We start from the raw sequence: 24,810 nt of genomic DNA on the forward strand, positions 1-24,810 counted from the left end.
ACGTGGTCGAACTCACCGTGTTGTTAAGCCAGGAAAGGTTCGCGGGGCCCACTGATGCAACCTCTATGAGCTGTGATAGGTAATAATATATTAGGTAGAGGGAACGCGTGGGCCGTATGGACGGACTATATATATAGGTTATGAACTCTTGCCATTTTCGAACCCCGTGAAAGTTGCCGCCCTCTCTTACGAGCCGTGGGTTCTCGATCGCCACCGCCTCGCCGCCGGTTCTGCGATTGAGCCAGAGAGGCGAGGTGTACTTGGTAGGGATTCTTGTGATTGATGTATTTGGAAGCGTCCAAGATGGTTAGGTCTTTGATTTTTGGCGGTTTTGGTTCTGAGGTTTGATGGATGTTTGAAAGATATTGAACGGATTGTGGAGCTGAACGTTTAGATTTGGTTTTGCAGGAGGAGGAACGGGACAAACGCTTTAGGGAGCCGCTGGTCAAACGAGGTGACGCTCGGGAATGGCTTCTGTCGCTTCTTCTTCTTCTTCTTTCCTTGTCTTCTTTCGTCCACGGTAAGATCTGCTCCCGTCTCTCTCCGTCTCCCTCTCACATTTTCTCTTTTTTATGTTTATTATTGCATTTAATTCCAGAATCTTGTGAATTAGCAAGAAATCCCATGTTAATATCCTTTTTTGAACTTGTGGAGGGTTGTGTATGAAATTTGGTGACTATATTTAGTTATGCGTAATGATTTCTGTATTTTTGTGACCTATTAGAAGCTTAATTTATTATGTCATCCAAGATATTCTTGCATTGTGAAGTTTTAAGGCGTACATCTTGCATTGTTGAGGCCAATTTCCGTTGATACAAACAAACAGCGGAACAAGCATGAGAAAATGGCAAAAATAAGGTAGCTTGTAGCTTGTAGCATATACAGTCAAGTGCCAAATCAGTTAAGCCCATTGGTACCGGAAAACAAAGGGTCATTTGAATTCTTATCTTGTTATTCTTTTCTTTTTTTAAATGCATGCATGGACTCAAAACTTTTTTGATAGAACTCATGAAGCAAAACTGTGAGAAATTGTCCCCAGTGGTTCGCTGATTCATTATTTTCTTGTCCTCACCATAAACAGGGTGCATTGTATTTCAAGAGGATCCAGCTCTTTCAAAGAGTTTAGAGGGTTTTACTATAGTGAATTTGCAGTAAATCAAAGGACTTCAAATGGTTTCAGGAAAGCTGCATGCTTTGCTTTAAATGCAGCTGTACAAAGATCTAGTGAGGGCAACATGCTGCCAGGACAAAGTACCATTATTGAACAGGGTTGTTTAACTGTTAATGCCATGCTTCGAGGAGATGCAGTTGCCCATGGAACAATTGCTTCCGATATGACTCCAGCTGTTGATGAATTTTCAATTGGAAATGGTGAACTTGATTTAGATTGTCCTACTGAAGGGTTCTCCCCTATTTCAGAGGCCATCGAGGACATCCGTCAAGGCAAGGTTTGTCTTTATGATCATATTGTTGATCAAATATATTGTTTTCTTTCAATTTGGCTCCAGCTATTTGTTCTCCTTATGATTTATGGCTTATGTTTGTTTCTTTTTGCAGTTTGTGATTGTTGTCGATGATGAAAGCAGAGAAAATGAAGGAGATCTTATAATGGCTGCACCTTTGGTAACACCAGAGGCCATGGCTTTTATAGTCAAGCATGGGACTGGAATTGTATGTGTGAGCATGAAAACAGAAGACCTTGAGAGATTAGAGCTTCCTCTTATGGTTTCAAATAAAGAAAATGAGGAGAAGTTGTGCACTGCATTCACTGTCTCTGTGGTATGTTATTTTTTTCATTTGATGGTTGATGGTGCTTTTCATTAATAAGGATGAAATGCAGGTACTCATAGAAACTAATTATTCACTTAAGCCTGCTACAGTGACATCCTTTTGGATAATCATTACCTTCAATGTTAGTATCCTTTTAGAACTGATGACAGGAATGATTATAGACTGCCTCTGACTTTTATATTCAATTTAAGGAGTCAGATCTTCCTCTCCTTTTACATCTTGGGAAACACATTTCATGGCTTTTGAAGTTTCAACTATTCTATTATCTCTCTCTTTTAACTCTCTGGTTGCATAATCAATGCATCTGTCTAGTTGTCTTCTAGTTTTATTTAATGATTCCGAGGTGTATTTTTCTACTCTGTCAAGCAATTGGTTGTACGATCTCCATTAACTTGGGTTGTGTAGGTAAAAGTGTCTGATTTAAGTTTCTTAATCTGGGGTTGTTGAGTAGGTTATATTCACCTTTAAAGATGCTAATGCCTGCAGACAACTACTTGTGATTTACTTATAATAATTGATTCTTGAGTTATAAGTTCCAATTATTCATTATCATGCTTCGGTTTGTTACAATTTTACATTCTGGTGGAACTTGTTATTTTTAGGATGCTAAAGAAGGTACAACCACTGGTGTCTCTGCTAGAGATAGGGCAAAGACGGTTAAGATGCTTGCATCAGCTGATTCAAATCCTGAAGACTTTAATCGTCCTGGCCATATTTTTCCATTGAAATACAGGGAGGGTGGTGTCCTAAGAAGAGCTGGGCATACAGAAGCATCAGTTGATCTGGCTATGCTGGCTGAGTTACCCCCTGTTGGAGTTCTGTGTGAGATCGTTGATGAAGATGGTTCCATGGCTCGGTTACCAAAGCTACATGAATTTGCAAAGAAAGAGAATTTAAAGATAATCTCAATTGCAGATTTGATTAGGTACGCTATCTTTTTGTCACTTGCAAGATGTCATCATTATCACCATTGGCGTTGAACTTTGCTGGAACATAGCAATAATAAAGATTAATGCATTGCATCTTAGGTCCATGTTGGTAATGAACAGACACCGTGCAGGCAAAATGTTACTGATCCATGCTGCCTATTATGAGCTATCATGGCCTAACGTGCATGGAAGCAAACCCTGGTTACCAAAGTAGTTGTCCATTGAGCAGCATAAACATGTATGATCTTTACATGTCTCTAGCTGATGTTTTCTTTAATCTAAAATTTCAAAGTATTTTTAGTTAGGAATACTTTCCATAAGAAGTATCAGAAAACAGCTTTGAGCATTTATTGGAAATTCTTCTGTTAAATAATATCTCTAGCATCAGCTGTTTTTTTTAATTGCATATTAATGGATTATATTGAAGACTAAAATGCTTCTTGCCCTGTCTTGCTGTTTATTCACTAAATAATATATATTCTGCCGTTCCATCTTAGTAAATGCTAGGTCATTTGCTGAGTAAACAGCTGCTTTTGATGTGTGTCATGTTCTAGTGCTGTTTGGAATGACACACATCAATGGAGTTGTGAGGCTGGGATCTCGGGTAGAAACAACTGATATTTTAGCAGGTAAATTAATGCCTCATATAGCAAAGGAATCGTCGTATGCTCCAGAGGATAGATTATTACGAGCCATACTTGGAATTCAGGTATCCACTGTAAAAGAAACTTATCTAAAAGTATCTATAGGTAGAAGAGGTTGCCTTAATGTTGGAGGTGAAATGGATTAACATTAGAAGTTGGAATCTCATTCTTGATTACTCAAGAATGATCATAACTCCTACAGATATATTTCATTTGATGTTGGAACCCTCCATCTTTATAACTGAAAAATATTGTATACTTTAGTCAATAAAACTCTTTTTTGACTTATACCGAGTGGAGTATTAGGAACAATAATTGGACATACGTTGTCATGCTGGATTCATATTAACTGTTGATGATCTATGTGCCATGAATGTAGGTGCTTCAACACCCCTTTTTCAGTTTGTCATCTTTTTTTTCTTTTAATTAAAACCTGTGATAAATTTTAGTGTTCTGACCATATGGGATAATATGACAGATATAGGAGGAAAAGAGACAAGTTGGTCGAACGTGCTTCTGTTGCACGTTTACCCTTGAAGTGGGGCTCTGTTCAGGCCTATTGCTATCGATCTCTGCTTGATGGAATGGAGCATATTGCTATGGTGAAAGTAAGCATCCTTAATAATATAATCTTAGCACCAGTTATATTTGTTCTTATTGCTGCTTTGTGGAACATCAGAATGGAATACATTCGGAGCTGAACCTTTAAGTCCAAATAACACTGAACTGTCATCCTCTTATCATTATAGTGCTCATGTTTAGCTGCTTGTGCAAACTTACTAATATTTCCTATATTAATTGACATGTAAGCACTAGATTTTCAATTTAAACAGGGAGATATTGGAGATGGCCAAGATATCCTTGTAAGGGTGCATTCTGAGTGTCTTACTGGTGACATATTTGGATCAGCTAGATGTGACTGTGGCAATCAGCTTGAACTGGCCATGGCAATGATTGAAAAAGCTGGCAGAGGTGTGCTGGTATACCTTCGTGGGCATGAAGGAAGGGGCATTGGCCTTGGTCACAAGCTTCGTGCATACAACTTGCAGGATGATGGGCGTGACACTGTGGAAGCCAATGAGGAGTTACATTTGCCTGTAGATTCACGGGAATATGGCATTGGTGCACTGGTAAGACAGAAAATAGGCTAAGCTTTTTTATCGTGAAAACGTAGTAGTTTCATATTATGCCCTCTAGATTACTAAGTTACCACACAAGGACTTGTTCCACACTTTTGAAATTTATTCGACCTCTTGATTGTTATAGTTTCATATCTCTATGCCGAGAAATTTCACTATCTCATCAGTATTTTTAATTTATAAATTTGAAATTGAATTTTTATGTTCAATGAAAAAAGCTTTCATTTTTTTCACTTTGCCACATATATGGTGGTGCTAATCAGCATGGAGGAGTTCTACTGATTTGCATGGGCAATGTGCCAGCCAGCACATCTCCGTTGGATGCTCTCATACCATAATAGTGCTGTATCTGTCTCGTCACAGCATGGCCGGCATGAGGATTCCTTGCATTTATATTTTCTTACACTAAAAAAGATGTGTCTTTGTTGCTTGAATTTATGAGTCCCTTTGAACTTTTAGTGTCAACTATGTCTTTTGCCTTTTTTTTTTTTTCTTTTCTGAAGTATTGCATGCACCTGATTTGCTTACTAATATCCAGTGCCCTCCGGCATTCCTTATCTTTTACCTATACAATGATGTCAGTTTTAGCTGTATGACTAAAACCTAATGTTTTGTGTTAATTCTTTCTAGTTGTTCTGTAAATCTCTATAGCAGTTTTGTGGTAGAAACATATACATTTGAAATGGATGTTTCCCTGAGACCTGATTATGTTGACGACGATCTATTGTCGAGCTCTCACATTGATTTCCATGCGGACTTACTATCTATTGATCTCTTGTTCTATGGCTTTCGACTAGTGCTTTCCAAAAATTCATTCCTTTCTACAGATATTACGAGACCTAGGTGTTCGAACAATGATACTGATGACAAACAATCCTGCCAAGTATGGTGGGCTCAGTGGCTATGGATTCAGCATCTCTGGGAGGGTTCCCTTGCTAACTCCAATTACTAAAGAGAACAAAAGATATTTGGAGACCAAAAGAGAGAAGATGGGGCACATATATGGATATGAATTCAATGGTCAGCTCAGTAATTTCGTCGAAAGTAAACGAACAAACGAGATTGATATAACATAGCGTTTTGTGTTCCTTATTATTTTTTGCCATATTATGTTTAGCAATATGTTAGAGCATTTTGTCATTGATTGTTATTCATAACATATTGTTTTCCGGTATTAGTATGCTACGGATTCATCGTTTGGGATGTAATCATCCTTTGTAAAACATTTTTGGTGTACCAAGTATCATAATATCTCATATGATAGCTCGAATCATGTATATGCCCTTGCAAAATGTAATCATCCTTTGTAGAACATTTTTGGTATACCAAGTATCGTAATATCATATGGGTTCTTACACGAAGACTTTTGGTTGCGACGGATTGTCTAATCAATCAGTATTGTCTTATTTTGTAAATATAAATTAGTCCTTGTCAAAGCTAGCAATTGGTCTACGAGTGCGTAAAAATGTAGTTTTTAATGATTGAGAGGTGTGCATATATGACATTTGTATTATTACTACGATAAAGTATGTCTTGTGACATTTGCAACGGTGCAACAGAAATTTCTCCCTTGGATTATCTATCTTTGCTGCTCTAAAAGAATTTATGTTCTTAGAGAAAGAAGCATGGTGAAGGTAATTTTAACTAACTGGTAAGGTTCTCTCTTTATCAATATGCAAAATACTGAAATCAAATATCACCTTCTCTTGGATCCAAAAGAAACACAAACTCAGAATCTGGGAACCAACAAAACCATAGATTAATTTCTCAAAGGTGTTACAATATAAAGTTGATTTTGACTTAGCAACGATGCCAAGCGTTGGGCTATCGATGGCCCCTGGAACAATATGCACACAACTTCCTGGTTGTGCTTTTGTTTTCCTACTCGAGCAGCATACTTATACAAAACTGATGCTGCAGCCTAAAGAATCTTGGTGTGAGAGAAATAATGGAGATTAATGAATGTCTAATCTGTGTAAGAAACTAATCTCATCAGTCGGGCCTTGTATTATACTTTTGGCTAATCATGTCATGAAGTTATGGGAGCACAGCAGGTAGAGATGTCAACACCTGCAACCTCCATTGCATTGCATACCCACTCTGGGACATTACCTTTCGGAAACTGTAAAAAACAAAAAAAGAAGCAAGTTAGTGCCAAACCGCCTAAAGCAAGATCGTAGATATTACGCATGATTCATAATTTTTTTGTCATTGCCTTTTGATTGAGTGAAGTTTAATGAGGAATTTAAACACCACAAGACAAGGAAAAAAAGAGGGTTGATGGAGTATGTTTCATAGTGGAAGTAGGAAAAAGAACAGACCTGTGCATGTAAAAAACCTCGTACAAACCTGAAGAAGCGAGTATAAAAAAAAAGACAATTAAATTACAATGCTGTTTTATGTAAATATATATGACACTCCATTGGGAAAAAGAATTACAACATACTCTGGAAAATGGCCCTCCACTAATGATGTGTGAAGATCCTTACTAAGCTGCAGGAGGAGCATATTACCAGATATTAGTTGCAGGAAACTGATGTCAAAGAAGTACATGCACATAAACATTGTAATCTTGTCACATGCAATGATATATTTATATATGATCAGAAACATATCTCAGCTTCGAGACAAGCAGTGTCTTTACCCTCATCATATATGACAAATTATGATAGGACACTAGCTGGGAGCCCATTGCATCTTTTGTGACAAGACAATGTAAGTAAGCTCGTGTATAATTTCTACAGACCTGCAAAGAACAGTAACTGGTCAATTCCACCGTGTAATAGTTTTTGACATTATTCATCAAGGAAGGTCAGATGGAGCCTTACCATGCATGTACATGTTGAATCAATAGGTCGTTCATCGTTGGCCATGGCTTGGTTTTTCAACCTCAAGACCCCCTACATAAGGAAGAAACAAAAGCACAATCAGCTCCTTCATAAGACAAAAGTAAAAGATGATGGAATATTGCAATTTGCAAAATATCACACTGAGATACATAAAAAATAATTGCCAAAGTGATCTAGATGAACATGCTCCTGGTTAAAGATTTTTTGACAACATGGTAACTGGATCATCTGACCAGAGCTAATCCATATATTTTGGCTTCTGAGATGGCAAGGAAACACAAAACTACATTGACAGTGGCAGAAAAGTATTATCGCAACAATTACAAATGGAACACACAATGAGCTTGGACTAAAGGATAGCTTCATTTGACTAGATGCCACAGCTCATCCACATACCTTTCCAATTCAGTTGATCAATGTACAATACATCACACTATAGTGTGTATTTATTTACCCATCCTACCCTCTAAATAAGAAAAGGCAGCACATTTTCAGGATGCTCCTGCCAATGTGGAAATTTAGAGAAGGCCAATGCAAGAAACGTTGTCACTACAAACAGAGATTGATTTCATGAGCAGAATCCTGGTCACCGAAGTTACAAAGCAACCTTTCCATTGTTGTTTCATTCAGATTCATGTGGTAGAATATATGACTTAAACAAATGAATATGGCAAATGGAGAACAACAGACAAAAAATCAGTACCCTGAACAAAGTGAGCAATGCCCGATGTCTTGAATGTAATTTCCTAATTCCTATATGTTTGGTCCTTTCTAAGGAAATCAATTTCGCCTAGACCAGTCCATACCGATGGGTGTCTACTGGTCCATGCATGAACTAGTATGCAGACCGTCCTATTTCGGACGTTCCGGTCTAGTTTTTGTTTAAGCATTGTTTTCTTTTCTTTTAAATGACCCCTCGCCTGATGCTCTAGGGTTCGTGGCTCCTCACGAGCATCTTCTCTCTATTGCCCGCGTGCTAGCTGCCTGCACATCCGGCAGTTGCCGCATCCACCTTGTTTCCGATACAACTCCTCTCCTCTTCTTTCTCTTCCTTCATCCTACCCCCAGTAGACTGAAACCATGGTATGTTCTGGCATATCATAGGTCGATACACTGAAATGGACCAGACTCATACCGGACCGGCCATGGAACAGCTCTGATTCGGTAACTAAAATTGAAAACCTTGTGCCCAGCTTCTACTCTATTTATCTGATCTTTGAATCTTAAAGCAATTTTAGAACATAATATTAAAAAAATTCTAGTGTATGAGATTTTTGGCATGCTTGTGAGATAATAACCAATATTTACATGAATTGTAAAAAAAATTTAGCAGGCTAACCTCAGGAACAAGAGCTGTGCCAAAACGAGCAGTTCGTGTAGGATAAACACAGTCATACATGTCTGCACCTAAAGCACTGCAAACTACAATATCAAGTGGATAGCCAACACCCTGTGAATTATTTTCATGCCGAGGAGTAAAATATATAAGCATACAGATCTTAACTAATCGAAATGCATACAGACACATATCAAACATATGCAAATACAAAAAAAAAATACAGATCTTAATATATTTGAGCCTGCAAAGGTACTCTTATCAAGTATGTAGAAAGAGATGTCCATACACGTAATCTATGTTTCATGTGTATGTGGGGGGATGGATCCAACTTAGATCATCAAATACGAGATCCAATAAATGGACATCTAAATTGGTGATTAACTGTACAAATTGAGCACGCAGAGGTATTCTTATCAAGTATGGAGAAAGAGATGTCCATACACGTAATCTATGTTTCATGTGTGTGGGGGGGGATGGATCCAACTTAGATCATCAAATATGAGATCCAATAAATGGGCATCTAAATTGGTGATTAACTGTACAAATTGATCTATATCCTCCAAAATTCCAGATTTCACCAACTGAAAACACCTTAGGCATCAAGTCACTGAAAAAAGTGTGGTGCTTCAAACTAATTATTTAAATATATGACAAAATACCCGGAGTGCTGATCATGATATAAGCATCTTAATCTTCAACATGTTTGGTATCATTATATAGCCTTCAAATTTATGATGATTTGGTGACTATAAAAGGAGCTTCCAGAACTTGCCAGTCTTGTTCGCTCTAGAAGCTAAAGATCACTCGAAACAGTTCATCTCAACAATCTATATTTCAGTTTCATTGAACCTTGTGTTTAAGAATTCATCCACGAATCCACATATGCACAAAGCTGATCTTTATTGAAAGTGAGAAAATTTGATTTAAAAGCTATACCATCACATATCGGGGTTTATCTTCTGGTAATGCAGCAGTGCACTGTGCAACAACACGCCAAAAAGAATCTTTATCTTCACCGCCTGCAAGACCACCAATAGCATAGCTGTCACAGTAGGAAGCAAGATCAGCTGTTTGTTGTCAAATGGCTAATCTTCTACATATAGAAAAATAGGTTGTTGTATGATAAATAGAAGAATGAACCAATTCCAAGCCAGATATGTACGACAAAAGGCCCAGGTATCCAACACCAAAATCTTTACTTACATGGGATTGTTGTATTTTCTGAGACTGAACTTGGACATGCTTGGGTTTGTTTCTAGAAACTCAGAAAAACCTAAGTTTGAAAAACACAACCAGACTAAAACTCTTGACAAGTTCAAGTGTCAGGTCATATACCTAAAAGTCTAAAACTACCCCATTACACTATCCTTTCCCCTTTCATTACAATATTATTTCTTTCTTAGGAAACTTTGTCACACTGCACCTCTCACTCTCGAAAAGCTTGTTCTCTCCTCTCTGGCAAGCTTTGCAACAAAATTTGTGCTTCAACCAAACTACAAACAGATTTGAGAGCTAAACCGTGTCTCTTTCTAGTGAGTTCTATGGATTGACAATTATGATAAATTGGTCATACTGGGCAATAGGCAATATCTATGATAGCACAACCTAACTATGGCACAGACCACATGTATTGATGCTATAGCATTCAAGAACCATAAAGTTTTCTTGCATGACACAAGTAAAATATTCAAATTGATTCAGTGGTTTAAAGTTAGTTTTAAGGCTTCTTGAAAGATATGTTATAAACCAAGGTTTATTATATATTGGCTAAATTGCTAAAGGTTTACCAAGTTAAATATTTGCTAAATCCAAAGGTTAGCTAAACCAAAATTTTAAATGCCAATTGCACTGATTTGTACCTGTGAGGTACTGATCAGTCCAGTTAAGTACCAGTTTCAAAATTTATAGCTTGATACCAGTACACATACTGCCCATTTATAATTTTTTATTATTTGATCCTGGATGGTATGGGTCAGTGTATTGCCTGTCATACTGATCCAACAAGTCATGGAATTTGGTATCAGACCAGTACTAAACCTTGGGCTGAGCTCTCTATGTTAGTAGCTAGCATTAAAATGTTAAATTGTGATTAGGTTGGGAAATCTAGGGGCGAGATGTAAATTTTAATAAAGCAAGATACAAACTGAAATACCACAAAAAAAAGTGTTTGAAGTGAGAATTCCTCTTAAGTGAATGATTGCCTCAATTGAGACCCACATAAATTTAAGACTACACATTGAGAAGAATCCAAGGAGATGATCTGAAGATGGAGCATTCTAAGAATTTCAACTTCTCCAAATTTTCACAATGATTCAGAAACTTTCAATTAAAGAGTGAACAAGTATAGTAAATTAGTTATAAAGCAAAAAAATAGTCAAGTCATAACAACTTAAGAAGCAAGGCATGGAAAAAAAATGAACTCTGTTGTTTCAAACTTTCAGAACTATGGTATATGTAAAGAGTTTCAAATTTCCACATCTCTAGCTAACAAGACTGTCCTGATTCAAATTAGTGAAACACAACAATTCATGTTGCAGCTATTTGGGGTTATCTTAAGTTAATTTAAAGATTAAACACAGTAATAACAATCAGCAACAACTTAACATGGATGATGTTCAGCCTACCCTGGTAAATTGCGATCCACCAAACCTCTGACACATATATCTCTGGAAATACAAGCTTATTAGTATTGATTTAACTCTACAAGATACAAAAAGGACATACATTAAATTTGGTTGCATGCCATCTTTCAAATGCACCATACAGCTCACCTCAGAACTGGATCTAATCCTCCTTGAACAATTCCAAATAAGTTCTGTGCATCAGGTCTCTTATGAGCTGTTGTTAAATGTACCCAGCATATCACAGTAAAAAAATAACAAATTTACTATTAAAAAAAGAATTATCACAAAAACTTGTGTTATGCTTTTAACCAAAAATAAGTTTACTTGGTCCAAATGCAAGAATACATTAATACGTATAGCAAAATATACATGAGAAATACATACGAGATCATCAATTTGTGTAACTTATTTATGATATACTGAGATCAACAATATGTATGATCATTGAAATCAAAGTCTCCTGCTCTTCACTATTTTGTTTAATAAAAAGACAAGCTTTGTGTCCCAGTCAAAGAATAAACACGAGGAATTCAGGAGAACCAGTACAGCAACCAAAGAATTAGTATCTTCAACAGATAATATTGCAAGTCAGCTACGAGTATATACAATGTGATGATAGTTACACAAATCCTATGATTTGCTGAATGTAGTACGACCATTGTCCAACCAAAGATACTATTTGATTGGGAAGTACCAACTGACCTATGATCGAATCAATGGTGTGCTCTAGTGAAAAAAGAAATGTTATAATGAAATTAATGATTACAAAATAATACAAAAGCATTATTTTGTTGCAGTGACTTCACATAATCTGTTTCATGCATGATAGTTTTATATTTCAAAAAAGCAACATTTTGTTTGCATATTAAAAGTGTTGTGAACAAAAATTTGTCGATAATAGATGGCTAAATTCTTCTACAAGTTATGAATAATGCAGTTTCTCCAACTTCTTTAAGCCTATATTTGGTACTTCAAAAAAAGTTCAACAAGTAATGCGAAAGCAAATTTTTCTTGGTGCAGTGACTTCACATACTGTCTTTTGCATAACAGTGTAACATAAACTGTTTAAAAAGTTTATTGTTTCTAAAACAACTTGATATGTCTTGTTTGAGTGCTAAAAGTGTGAAAGATTGACAATAATATATGATATGTATTGGTCCGAGCATGCACCAAGATATGAAATGGGCTGGTTTTATCTGTTCTTTCTTTAATGGGTTTCTTATTCCTTTGAAGGCCCTGATGCCTTTAGGGCTTGTGTTTTGCAAGCCATCTCCCTCTCCATGTCACGCTCTCCTCATCATCTGCCGCCACCCATCCACCCGCCTCTTCTCTAATAGTACTTCTCCTCCTCGTTTCTCCCTTCCTTCTTCCTTCTCCTTTCTTCTTCCCTTTTCCTTCCCACCCTCCCAAGTCAAACAGTATTGTGGTACATGCCAGGATTCCATGTGTTGCAATGCCAGCATGGACCGTACCGACACTGGTGCAGTCAATGACCAGTATGAGTCCAGTACCCAAGATTGCATTCAATGGTTTTAGATGTTTATAATAAAGCAGAGATCTAAAGCTAGAACATTTCAACAATACGAGCAAGTAAATTGCTTGCTCACTCTTCTCCTATAGTTTATTCTTTTTCTTTCCTTTTGTGAAAGTATGTTGAATTTTACCTTTAAACATCATACAAATTCTAGTACATACCTTGCACTAGTGATGTTCTGAACAGGGTTTATTCAATAATTGTTGTGCAATTAATCTCACTAAAATGTTCATTAAAAACAACTATACTGACTCCTGCATGTTTGCAATAAATGGAAATAGGCTTTTAAATGAAAAATGGATGGGAATTGCATGTTTGCTTATACCCTCATTCTTTTTAGCTAAAGATTTCTGCATTTATGCTAACTTATCATGTTGATGTGATTTATGATCTTATGCTAACTTATACCCTCATTCTTTCAATAAATCCCTTCAAATAAATTACAATTTATGATCTTACTGCCTCTTATTACACTTGCTGTGGATGTAATCAAGTTTTTTTATCTTTTGTTATTATATCACAATCATATAGACCAACTTCGTTTGACCATTAGCTGTCACCTTTCATGTGTTATATGAACAAAATCAAAGCAATTAATACATCAATTTTTGTATGTTAGGTTTCTGTTATTATTTAACAATAACAAATGTTTGTGAAGCTATCAAGCATGTACTATATCCTTACTGCAAAGCACTTTACTAATATTGAACTATATTATTTTCTATCTTTTTACTTTCAATTTAATTTTCTGTTACCTTTCATGTAATATAGACCTAATCAAGTGTATATTTACAAATTATACCAAGCTTATGTAATTAGCAACAAATTTACACATAATTTTGCATAAACATAGTGATAGTACATGCCAATCTTGATGTTCTCCATTCTTTCTGTGTTTGTTACCTATGATTTTGCAAGGGCTAGGTGTTAGTTAATACTTCTGTTAAATACCACTACATATTAGTTCAATACATTACAAACGGCGAACATTGCTTTGATCTGTCCCATCAAACATAATAACATATTCAAAAAATAAATCATCTTGTAAGTTGAGCATACCAGCTATACATCTATCTATCCAACGAAGGGTACGGTACATAGCTTCTTCAATGCGCGGACCAGTAATGGTTGTCTTCACAACATCATCTAGTGCCATGATAATATCAGCTCCAATCTTATTCTGCAATTTTTTTTGCATAGTATAGATATATAGTCATATACACATATAAAGAAGTCATTAAATTAATAGGGTAGAAAGAATTAAGTATTCATGGACATGAACAAGCAAAGGTTATGAAGGGAACAATAACTGATTAATCACTCTTGCATTTTGTAAGATTGCCAAAGAGTTGAACGACCATTATTGGCAACCTTACATGCCGAGCAGCAACACTTGGTAATGATAACAGTAACCCTAACAATTTGTTGTTTAGTTACACATTCTCTCAAAAGAAACCTGTGAAACACCACCACCATCTCAAAAGAAACAAAGTATGGACACAAAATATATATCTATCATCCTTTGCTAGACTCAAAACCTGCTTGCATCATAAAATCCAAATGAACCAACCCTTCAAACCAAGAAAAAGGAACAAAAATTCAAGGAAAACTATAACCTAAAACTCAGAACTTGATCCAAGGTTGGGTTAACTATAAAATGTGCACAAATTGCTGGAATATTTGTTTACCACTCCAGCCCAACAATCCCAAAGTGACACCCATAAATGCCACCCAGTTGCTGAATTAAGTTATCAATCAAATGGAATTAATTAAATAAAACTTGGGTTACAAGTTACAACATTTATACTCTATCAAAAGGACAGTAGGGGGTATTCAATTTGTATAAGATCATTGATAAGCCTGTCAGTGCAAACAATCAAATAAGAAAAAATGGAATATAAATATTAAAAGTGATGCCACTTGTAGGACTAAAGCACAAAAAAAAAGTTTAGCTACTTGCAAAGGTTTACCTACTTGTATTTGTATCGACTCTTCAGGTGTTAGAAGCATAGGCTTTCCATCAACAGGAGACTGACATAGAGAAGCAATGGAAAACCATGTGATTTCAAAGAGAAATATAAAGCAGTTGAAAAAAAAAGATAAAAAAATAACTATGTTCATATTTATAACAATGATTATATATTTACTAAAGCCCATCTGGTACAGGAATTTGAAATTATGAGATTTCTGTAAAAGTTCCAAGTAGGAGTTTTTTCAAGTTACAATCAAGGATTAAATTGTGTTCAATAGTGGAATTCTAAGCATGCATAGGCACCTTTAGGATTAAAATCCTGAGACTAAGAGGGTGAAATATTGAGTTTTTGGCTCAAATCAAATCCCCACACCAGACAGTTTCAGAATTCAAATTGATTTGAGGGTAAGATATTCTGGCGATGGAACTTCTTAGGCAGGAGTTAGAGGTGTTCAGCTAAAAATTCTATAAAACCCTCACACCAACGGAGTTTCAGAATTCAAATCGATTTGAGGGTAAAATATTCTGAGGATGGAACTTCTTAGGCAGGAGTTAGAGGTGTTTGGCTAGAAACCTAGGGATTATAGGAAATACCTATGAGATAAACATACAAAACGGGCCCATATGTCTAAAAACTGTAGAAACAGAGCAACAAAAGAAGCCTGTCCAACTCTTTAATAAAGATTTGAGTGCACAATCAGTACCACTGCATCACTTTTTTATGCATTTTTCATAATAACTTACAATTTTTATATGCTTAATAATTACAATTTCTGTGATGCATTAATCATTACAATATTCTTATGCTGGAACAGTAATCGCTATCTGGATAAACATTGCATCACAAGAATCAATAATATGATTATTAAATGAATTTCAATTCTTACCTGAAATGTCACACCCTGCTCAGTAATGTCAGCCAAATGCAACAAGGAAACCTGCAAAAGCAATACAAGTAATTTGGTCAAATTTCAAATCTAAAAAATAATTAGCAATCAAGACCATGTTATCTTGTAAAACTAAAACCAAACTGCTTTCTATCACAAAGATATTTATCTAATAAGCACTAATCAAGTCAGAGTAAATTCTTCAATACAATATAATACCAATTCTACTGGAGAAAAATATACAATAATAGACAAGTATACACGATGATGAATCGAGCCAAAGACATGACATGTTGTGGCACATGCTTAATACAGAGAGATAAACTGGATATAGAACAACTTTCAATAACCCTTCTGTTTAAATTAGGATTAGCCTAATTGTTGTCTAAAGAAAAAAGACTCAACCTTCATTAGTCACCATATTGAGCACTGTATCAATCAAGACTTCTATTAAGTTCTTGAATACTAAGGTACACAACTAAAGAGGCCACAGGTTATCAATTAAATTTAATCCATAAGATAAAAGTATCCTAAGCTTCCTATCCATGGTCCATTGGGTCATGTGACACTTGCACAGGCACATGCAAATGCTATGTTAAACTACCAGACATTAATCCAGCAGGTGTCAGATTGGACAGACAAACATGTTAGGGATATATGCATAGAACACGTTATGTAAGGATACTCGGCACTAAGCCCAGTTTTGAATTGAACCAAGACATAATTCCCAGTTTGATCCTGATCAGACTGGTAAATTCCAATTGGCTTGGCCCAGTCAGACTGCTTTTTAATCATTGACTGCAACTTCAATATCTAGTAGATAGACAACTTTAACCAAAAGTTTGATCTTTTTGTTTATATAGCAACTAAAGTGACTCAGTGTTAGGAACTACAAATCTCTTTAAGATAACAGATCAACCCTTTAGATTCGTTCTTTTGCTACTGAAATATCAGTGCTTATATACATAATGGTGGCCATCATTTACTATTATATTTATCAGCTTCTCAAAATTTACAATGGAGAAATTCAATTGAATTTCAAGAAACCACATTCTAGAAAATATGCTATATTCTTGATTAATCAAGTGAAAAAGAAAAGGATTTTATAAGGAACAAAAAGTCTTCAAAATAACTCACAAGAAGATGCAACAAAAAAGGCATCTAATAGTGGAATTCAATGTACTTCTGCTGGTTCATCAGCACTAACTAACCAGTCTTATTAAAAGTTAAGTACTTTAGTCTCTTTACAAAAACTCACAAAAAAGAATTGGTTTTATTTAGCAAAAATTAACTATATTTAGGTTGTTCAGTAGTCATAATACAAAACAAAATTTTGGAAGAGGATATCCTCCAATAATAGTAGTATAGAGGATGCTAGTCATAGGTGCCGTGCAAGTCAATCACGTGAGTGATGGCACGTGTGACATGGTACACATTCTTTTTGTTTATTATATTATTTAGCATTTTATCACTCTATATTACTTGTTGCATATATATATATATATATATATATATATAGTATGATGTCCATAGATCTGTGCGATGAGAATCGGATTATAATAAGACGATGACAATGAGACCGATTCACCTTTAAACACAGACCCTAAATAATCCTGATCATAAGTTACTCGAGAGGGGCACCGAGATAACCAGATAGACTGGTATGTTGTATACCCGTCCATATGATGAAGGCAGTTGGTCTCATAGCTGCTCGTGTGGGGACACTAGGGCTATAGTGCAGGTGTTCATTGGAGAATGAGTTCACTGATTGATCCGCTCATGGAATGTTGGATGGTTAATGATACCTCATTGTTAGACAGTGATTTTGTTGTCCCAGTGGTGTACCTGGTCCTTAGACTTGAGACACCAAGGATGTCCTGTATGGGTACTCTACTCTTTGATATCGGATTTATAGGTTTGGAAGTTTCAGATCTAGCACGACCGATCATCGGGAGTGACAATCAACCTTACGAGGGCTATTGAGTATCGATAGAGAATCATCCGCTCTTGGTGTCATGAGAGAAACATCTCATGTGTTCTTGCTCAGACAAATCCCTGGCCATGGTCATTCGGATTGAGAGAGAAAGAGTTCTCCGAAAGAATCCGATTAGAACGAGACTCGAATAGAAACTGTATGAGACTGATAGCACCATACCCGGTATACGGTCTCTGGGATATTATATGGATTAGGGACTATAGGTACACGGTAACTGAGGACAAACAGACCTAAAGGATTGGATTCCCCTGTATCGTCTGAAGGCTGCAGCGTAGTGGCCTAATACGTCCGCAGTCGATGAGTCGAGTGAATTATTATGAAGATAATAATTCACTGAGTCAGAAGAAGTTCTGACAAGTATGACTCACGGCCAGCTCGATATTGGGCCTAGAGGGTCACACACATATGGTAGGCATTGCGACGAGTAGAGATATGAGATATCCGCCGAAGCCCCTATCTTATTAGATATCCAATAAGCCCATGAATTATTGGATCCTATGGATGAGATCCAATAAAAACAAATGAAAGATTATTAAATAGAGATCCACTAATCTAAGAGGCTTTGGTAGTTGGATGAAGATCCAATACCCAATAAGGTAGGATCCACTATGGTTAAGTAGACATTATACCTATATAAATAGAAGGGAACCAAAGACCCATAGGCTAGAGGCTTCTTGGTTGTCACCTCCTATTCTCCTCTCTCCTTCTCCTCCTCAGATAGTAGATATGAAGATTTAGGCAACGATTAGAGGAAAGTCGTTGCGGCTCTGCTGTGTGGATCACCGCTAGAGAGAATGACGCTTGACCTCCTTCATCTTCTTCTACAGATATATAGGGATTCAGGGATATACGATCGCCCTAGGTAAAACACATCTATCTCATACGTAGATTTAAGTTTCGTGGGTTTTTACGCATCAATCTTCGCATAACGATGAACACCTTTTTGAAAAATTTATGTTTTTCCGTTGCGCATGTGATATCACCCCTAGATTTTCCTACAAAACATATAAATATAACATTATGCAAAAAACATAAATAAATGAAATAAAAAGTGATGCAATAACTGATCCAGAGAACCAAATAGGGCATTTTAATATGTGAATATTGTTCCAGGAGATTGACAACCATTTGAAAACCACCCGAGTCAGTAAGAAGTGCTCTTTTCCAGTTCATGAATTTGTGAAGACCGCCCAAGTCATCGATCAACTCAGCACCAGGACGAAGAGCAAGGTGATAGGTATTTCCAAGTATGATTTGGCAGCCAATTTCCTCCAGTTGGTTATTAGTCAAACCCTTTATTGTACCTGCCAAACAAACAATAAAAGAGTTAGATGTATGATAGGAATCACAAAGAATTGCACATACCACACCATCATAACAGTGGCATGAGGCTCAATCTAATGATGCACCCTATGCAGTGCTCAGGGCTTGTCATAAAGTCAACATACACCCAATGGAATACAATTTCAGGTCATTAACAAGACACCACCCTGTGATATTATACTACAGTAGGAATGCTGACTGTTATGCTTTACTAGCACAAGATCAAGCCACATTAATTTTAAGTGAATAAACTTGCAGAGTTAAGAGTCAATTTTATTTTAAAAAGCTATTTGGGTATCAAGCGTGATATATTTTTGCATTCATCGCATATTTAAGTCATAAATTTAAAACAATCTGTGTGACTTTTCTTAAATTCAGTCAACCATGATATACGAGACAGCCATACTACATGAATTGACATAAGTGTATATAATTTATAGTTTTATACATTGTCATTCTTAAGTATATACATAAATGATAATTACCCCATCCTTTTCCTAAAAGAAAAAAGAGTAAATCATGCATTAAATATTTTTTCATTTGAACTGTCTGACAGAATGTGTGACTACATTCTTATCTGTTAACTTGTATTTTTTTCTAGTATTTTCTGTTAAAGAGTAGCTGGAGGTTTCCACATTTCTAGGAAAGTTAAAGGATTCTACAACTGTGGAGTGGTTGCAAAATTCCTCATTATTAGGAGTGTTCCTAAGGTAAGAATAAAATGAGACAGAAACTTGTCCATCACCAGAAATATGCAGCAAGGTTCCATATGATAACTTCATTCACTCCATTACCACACCAGCTTATGGAGCATGCACCCCAATAAACAGAATCTATTACAAATTTAGCAGAAATAAGATATCACAATGCAGTTGCATAAAAAGCACATAAAAGAGTATATGTCATTACAAGAACACTGTCATAAAATAAAAAAAATCATAACTGAACCTGGATGGTATTTCTTCATAATGTCATTACAACTTAAACAATTTGTACAATAAAACACTCTAAAGTAGAAAAAAAAAGTGAGCTACTTCATATAGAGCTGGAAAATGAGTATATGTTTAGAGCATCTACCATAAATTACAAATAGTGTTGCCGAAAAAGGATTTCCAATTTAAAATACAATGTCACAGAATTGTGAAAATCATACCTTGAGTTCCAACAGGCATAAAAAGTGGTGTTTGACAAATAAAGTGAGGGAGTGTTAATCGTGCTGCACGAGCTCGGTTAAATTTTCCTAGCACCTGGAAATATAGAAGATTTGGTGAAGGAAAGATACAGATAGCGAGGCAAAACTTGTAGGCAGCCCTAAACTCATTCACTAAAAAACAATAGGAAGGTGATAGAAGAGAATGTGTAATAAGTGCTTTGAAGAAGTCTGTGTTGATACTATTTATCTAGCGATGGTTGGTTAAACCAAGTTCTATCAACTTCAAACTTTTCCTGTCCACAAATAGTTATAAACATAACTTATTCCTAGTAAAATGTCACTAAGAAGAAAAAAACATTCCAGCACATAATTAATGTGGATTTATCCTGTTAAACCTACTACCACCAAGACGACAGTTAGAACTTCACCTGTCAGCTATAAAGACCACCAAAGGGTTGCAGAAATGAAAGAAAAGGATGCCTGTAGTTCAGTTTTGTTTAAATTTGGCTTAGTGCTACTCTTAACAATTGCTCATCAGCCCTAGTTAATCTACTCCTGACCCATAATCGATTGGTTAAATGGTCAACAAACAACCCAAAAAAGTCAGATCTGGTTCTATTCAACCTATTATTCTCAGATGAAAGGACAACATAACCTGACCTATTCCTTCCCTAGTTTAGGGTCACCTAGAACTACCTTTTAATCAATGAGTTAACTATTGCACAACTAAAAATTTTAGAATTTGAGTTTCACATTTGACCTTGAGGCCATCCCAATTAACAAGGCAGTTAGGTATGTGGATAAGCCAATAGCAAAGTTTTGTGAAAAATTAATTTAAAATTAGTTCTAAAGTTAACAAAATTGTAAAAAAAAATTATACTAAAATTTTTTAAAAATCCCTAATATTTTAAATTTTAGTTTCTAGGTTCTAAATATTTGTTTAGAATTATCTTTTACCAAAACGACATCAAATTTAAAAAAAAACTATTTTAAATTTTAAGAATATATGAAAATTTCCTTTATTTTAATAAAAAATTTAGTTGATTTTATCTCACTGATTTATAAAAAAATTCAGTTAATTTTAAGAATATATAAAAAATTTGGTTGATTTTATCTCACTGATTTAATTCAAATTATATGATAGGTCCTAATGTTATCACCCTTGGTTGATTTTGATCCTGTTCCAATTTTACAAACAAGTTAATTTTAAAGTCTACTATGTTTACCAAGGAATAATAAAAAAAATTATTATTAAGCATTAGATTTGACATAACATTATTTCCATGATGGATTAGTGTTTAACAAACCTGTTTAAGCACTTATAAGCATATTATGACACATAAAACTTTATATCCTTTCCAATAACTAACATAAAATTATAGTTCTCTGTTCCTTTTTCAGGACTATCGGCATCTGCTACATTTTATGGTGCTTCACAACATAGTTTCCCTGGTGGAAAAGCCGACCAATACCTACTCTTGTATAATATATATTTTTATTTTCATCAAACGTTTTTTTTAGTTTCAATCGTTTACAGGGACTCAGTCCTACAATATAGGGTCTGCATCAATTCACATATTTCTTATCGTTAACCTAAGAAGGGTCCTTTCAGAAGAAGAAAATGTATTTATTTAAGAACTTTGCTGCTCCTGGGGATTTTTTGCTACACCTATGGACAATGGAGCAGCAGAAGTTGATCACGTTTAGTTCAGCATTCAAGGATCTTCATCAATAAAAGAATAAAATATGTAAATAACAAGTATTTATAACCTATAATCATCAATAAGATTATTAAGAGGAGATTCGAACTCGCTCAATAAATTCATCTAGACCAATAGAGTAATATTACGCCCCAGTCACTTATCCATGTTAAAAAGAGGATAGCGGTAGAAGACCATAATGGAACAAAATGTAACACCGAAATCGACCCATTACCTCAAATTTAAGCGCCATCTTCAAGAAAATACACACAAATGGCTTCACTCTGCAAGCAGAAACCCACGTAGTTAGTTGTAAAGATGCATCCAGCGGAGAAGCTTGTAGTTTCGTATAAAACAAAACACAAACGGAAAATCGCATAAAGATATCTCTGCGCGTGTCCATGGAGAGGGACAAGAAAATAATACAAATAACCCCAACAACCCATAGTCAAAACAGAAGCAAATGAAACATGATATTAACATCATGAACGCCACAACAGTGACCAAAAAAGGCAAGAAACCTGAAGTCAAAAAGAAAAGAAGCATCTTTGCAACATTTTCTTGAAATTCTATCGAGGTGCCAAGCATCTGATGCAAGTTGAAGAGAGGATGGATGGAGAAGGGATCCAAACCTAGCGTGAAATCACAGCCCTTAATGTCGAAGAGGAAGTAGGAAGCGGGGACGCCCTGAACAACTCCCACTCTCTCGCTCTCCCCTTTCGCGGTGGGGCTTCGAAAGCTCTCGCGGCGGCTAAAGCCGAGGATGAACGATGGCGTTCGAGGTCGAGACAACGGCTCCATTATGTTTAGCGCGAGGAGGATGGACTGATCTTGGCCGTTCCAAGGGTACTCCCACTGACACCCTTGGTTTTGAGATGAACGGTTCTGATTGTTTAAACCGAAGACTCGTGGTGGGTCCCACCAAGTGGTGCCGACAGTCGTCGACCAATGGGTTCGCGATGCATTGTTCATGCGTTTGCTTGGATTATCTTTGGTGAAAGGGTTTATATATCTATTTTTGTAAGGTTTGAAAATAGTATATTTGTCCGTATAATTCTTATTAAAGAATGTACATCAATCTTTCAGATACACCCTTCCTTTTAATATTCATCCAAAGCTTTCATTATTAGTTAAGAAAAAATATTCTGAACATAAAATCTAAAAAAGATTTTTTTAATTGTTTATCATCATATCTGGCCTGTAAAGGGTATTAATGTCGCTTGAACAATCAAATGACAATCAACTCAGTATAAGGAAAAAAAACAAAGCAGCAAGATGCATTGCAAAGAGAGTATATGTGAACATAAAGACTTGCATCTAACAACGACGACAACCGAGCAATCATTTACCAACATATGCTATGTGATAATCCCTGCTGCAAAGGGCAAAAAAGAGTAGGGAGGATAGAAATTTTATGAGGTTGTAATTGTTTTCATGACTTCTGAACTCCGTCAAGATGACCCTGACCATGGTTCTTTTCAATATCTCGAGAAATATGATTTTTCATGGTGCAATAGATTCCTTTTGCTGTTCATTCTATGAGCCTCTTGTTTCCTTCAATATAGTTCATGGCTAGAAAGGGGAGCTATATCCACTCTTTTTTCTGCAAAGACACAAATACAATGTGTAAATGAATATATACAGATCTAACAAATTTCGTAATGATGAGCATAGGGCAAGAAAATTGTTGTAATCCATGAGCAACGTTGATTTTAGACCTTAAAGAGAAGGCAGCTAATTTTGGAGAAGTTTCATGAATTAGGCCAAAGCTGCTACTGAAAATTCTAAGCAGAAAAGACAGTAAATTCCTTAAGAACCATGAACAAGAACTCCAAATATGACATACGCTATTAATAGCAAAAACAGAAAGAACCAGATGAATGTTAAAAGAATGTCAATGATTAAGCAGTCACATGATTTCAAATCATTCTTTACAGAAAATAAGATAGAATCAAAGGCTCCTGAGACATGGTAACCTGGCTGATGAATGAAGTATGCCAATCTATGTACCTATGAAGCTGTCGGATGAAGGTACTGAAATGATAAAACATGGAATAAGATCCTAACACAGCCTTTAACCTATAATTTCTAGTCATCCTAACATTTTACTGAATTAGATCAGCCAGTAGGTGCAGTTTGGGGGAAATTCCATTGTGCTTTGTTAGCTATGAGGGAAACTGAGACATGATAGGCAAGCAAAGTCAAATGGTGACACTCGTTATTTGCTCCATATTTTCATGGTGATCCAAAACATATTCTTATTAGCATTGAAGTATTGTTTCAACAAACAAAATAACAAATTATGACAAAAGCTCCACTAAGTTGTTAGATCACCACAGACAGGGAACAAAATCCTGTTAATGCTGGATATGTTAATTGTTAATTCAATGCTATGTCAATCAAAAGCATCTGCAGTGTCCTCAATGAGGAAATGATTTGTCTAGTTGTGGTTCCAATGTTAAACAAGGGATTTCAAATCACAGCAGTGAAGTGTTTGTGCTGTCTTATGATAAAAAATATATATAGTGGACAAAACAGCTACTTACAACACACAAGCAATCATGAAGATGTTGCTGATGATATGGATCAAACAGTCATATGATTCTTTCAAGCAGGTTAGATCTTTCTTTACCTAAGTTCAAACAGACCTTCTAGTTTTACTTTCCAATAACTTGCAGTATTAAATTGTCATATAGAGCCACTTTAGCTAAACAAAATAACCAAAATAAACATTATATTGCAATTCACTCGTGCTTTATGAACCAGATGACATTAAATAATTTAAGATAACATGATAAAACTTAATTTGTAGGAACCTGCTATCTACATTGGTTGCTTTCTATAAAGAAATAAATGATGCACTTGCTTTTCCTTGCAAAAGATTCAGGAGTTTTTTTTTTGTTGAAATTAATGAAGAGAGAAATTTTCTA

General features: G+C 35.7%; 2 protein-coding genes across 4 annotated transcripts; one reads left to right on the plus strand and one right to left on the minus strand.

The window, feature by feature from the left end:
* The first annotated feature begins 146 nt into the window (after positions 1-146).
* On the plus strand, positions 147-5,841 carry LOC135583421 (probable bifunctional riboflavin biosynthesis protein RIBA 1, chloroplastic). 2 transcript variants are annotated; one of them, XM_065159653.1, is made up of 8 exons: positions 147-263; positions 409-520; positions 1,082-1,448; positions 1,558-1,779; positions 2,394-2,716; positions 3,843-3,972; positions 4,198-4,494; positions 5,331-5,841. In XM_065159653.1, exons 2-8 carry the CDS (start codon positions 468-470, stop codon positions 5,577-5,579), a joined length of 1,641 nt encoding a protein of 546 aa, XP_065015725.1. In that variant the 5' UTR covers positions 147-263; positions 409-467; the 3' UTR covers positions 5,580-5,841. The 2 variants fall into 2 exon arrangements, with proteins under 2 accessions (XP_065015725.1, XP_065015726.1); XM_065159654.1 differs by having other exon boundaries at positions 173-306.
* A 399-nt stretch (positions 5,842-6,240) lies between these two features.
* On the minus strand, positions 6,241-22,654 carry LOC135642724 (uncharacterized). Of its 2 annotated transcripts, XM_065159109.1 has the most exons (16): positions 22,513-22,654; positions 22,116-22,164; positions 20,181-20,274; positions 18,830-19,008; positions 15,709-15,759; positions 14,824-14,880; positions 13,909-14,029; positions 11,463-11,529; positions 11,316-11,357; positions 9,628-9,733; positions 8,692-8,802; positions 7,332-7,403; positions 7,148-7,249; positions 6,950-6,996; positions 6,825-6,852; positions 6,241-6,625 (listed from the first exon to the last, which is right to left on the minus strand). In XM_065159109.1, exons 2-16 carry the CDS (start codon positions 22,131-22,133, stop codon positions 6,533-6,535), a joined length of 1,188 nt encoding a protein of 395 aa, XP_065015181.1. In that variant the 5' UTR covers positions 22,134-22,164; positions 22,513-22,654; the 3' UTR covers positions 6,241-6,532. The 2 variants fall into 2 exon arrangements, with proteins under 2 accessions (XP_065015181.1, XP_065015182.1); XM_065159110.1 differs by lacking the exon at positions 11,316-11,357 and having other exon boundaries at positions 11,416-11,506.
* Between the last annotated feature and the right edge of the window lie 2,156 nt (positions 22,655-24,810).

Source organism: Musa acuminata, chromosome BXJ3-7 (assembly GCF_036884655.1).
Source record: "Musa acuminata AAA Group cultivar baxijiao chromosome BXJ3-7, Cavendish_Baxijiao_AAA, whole genome shotgun sequence".
NCBI lineage: Eukaryota > Viridiplantae > Streptophyta > Magnoliopsida > Zingiberales > Musaceae > Musa > Musa acuminata.

Excerpts from the sequence above, each read along its gene's own strand:
- LOC135642724 (XM_065159109.1), bottom strand. Across the intron at positions 11,358-11,462 it reads GGATTAGATCCAGTTCTGAG|AGATATATGTGTCAGAGGTT; the intron begins GTGAGCTGTATG and ends TTGTATTTCCAG. Across the intron at positions 6,626-6,824 it reads GAGGTTTTTTACATGCACAG|TTTCCGAAAGGTAATGTCCC; the intron begins GTCTGTTCTTTT and ends TGTTTTTTACAG.
- LOC135583421 (XM_065159653.1), top strand. The coding sequence starts at position 468 with ATGGCTTCTGTCGCTTCTTCTTCTTCTTCTTTCCTTGTCTTCTTTCGT. Across the intron at positions 1,449-1,557 it reads AGGACATCCGTCAAGGCAAG|TTTGTGATTGTTGTCGATGA; the intron begins GTTTGTCTTTAT and ends TTCTTTTTGCAG. Across the intron at positions 2,717-3,842 it reads TCAATTGCAGATTTGATTAG|ATATAGGAGGAAAAGAGACA; the intron begins GTACGCTATCTT and ends ATAATATGACAG.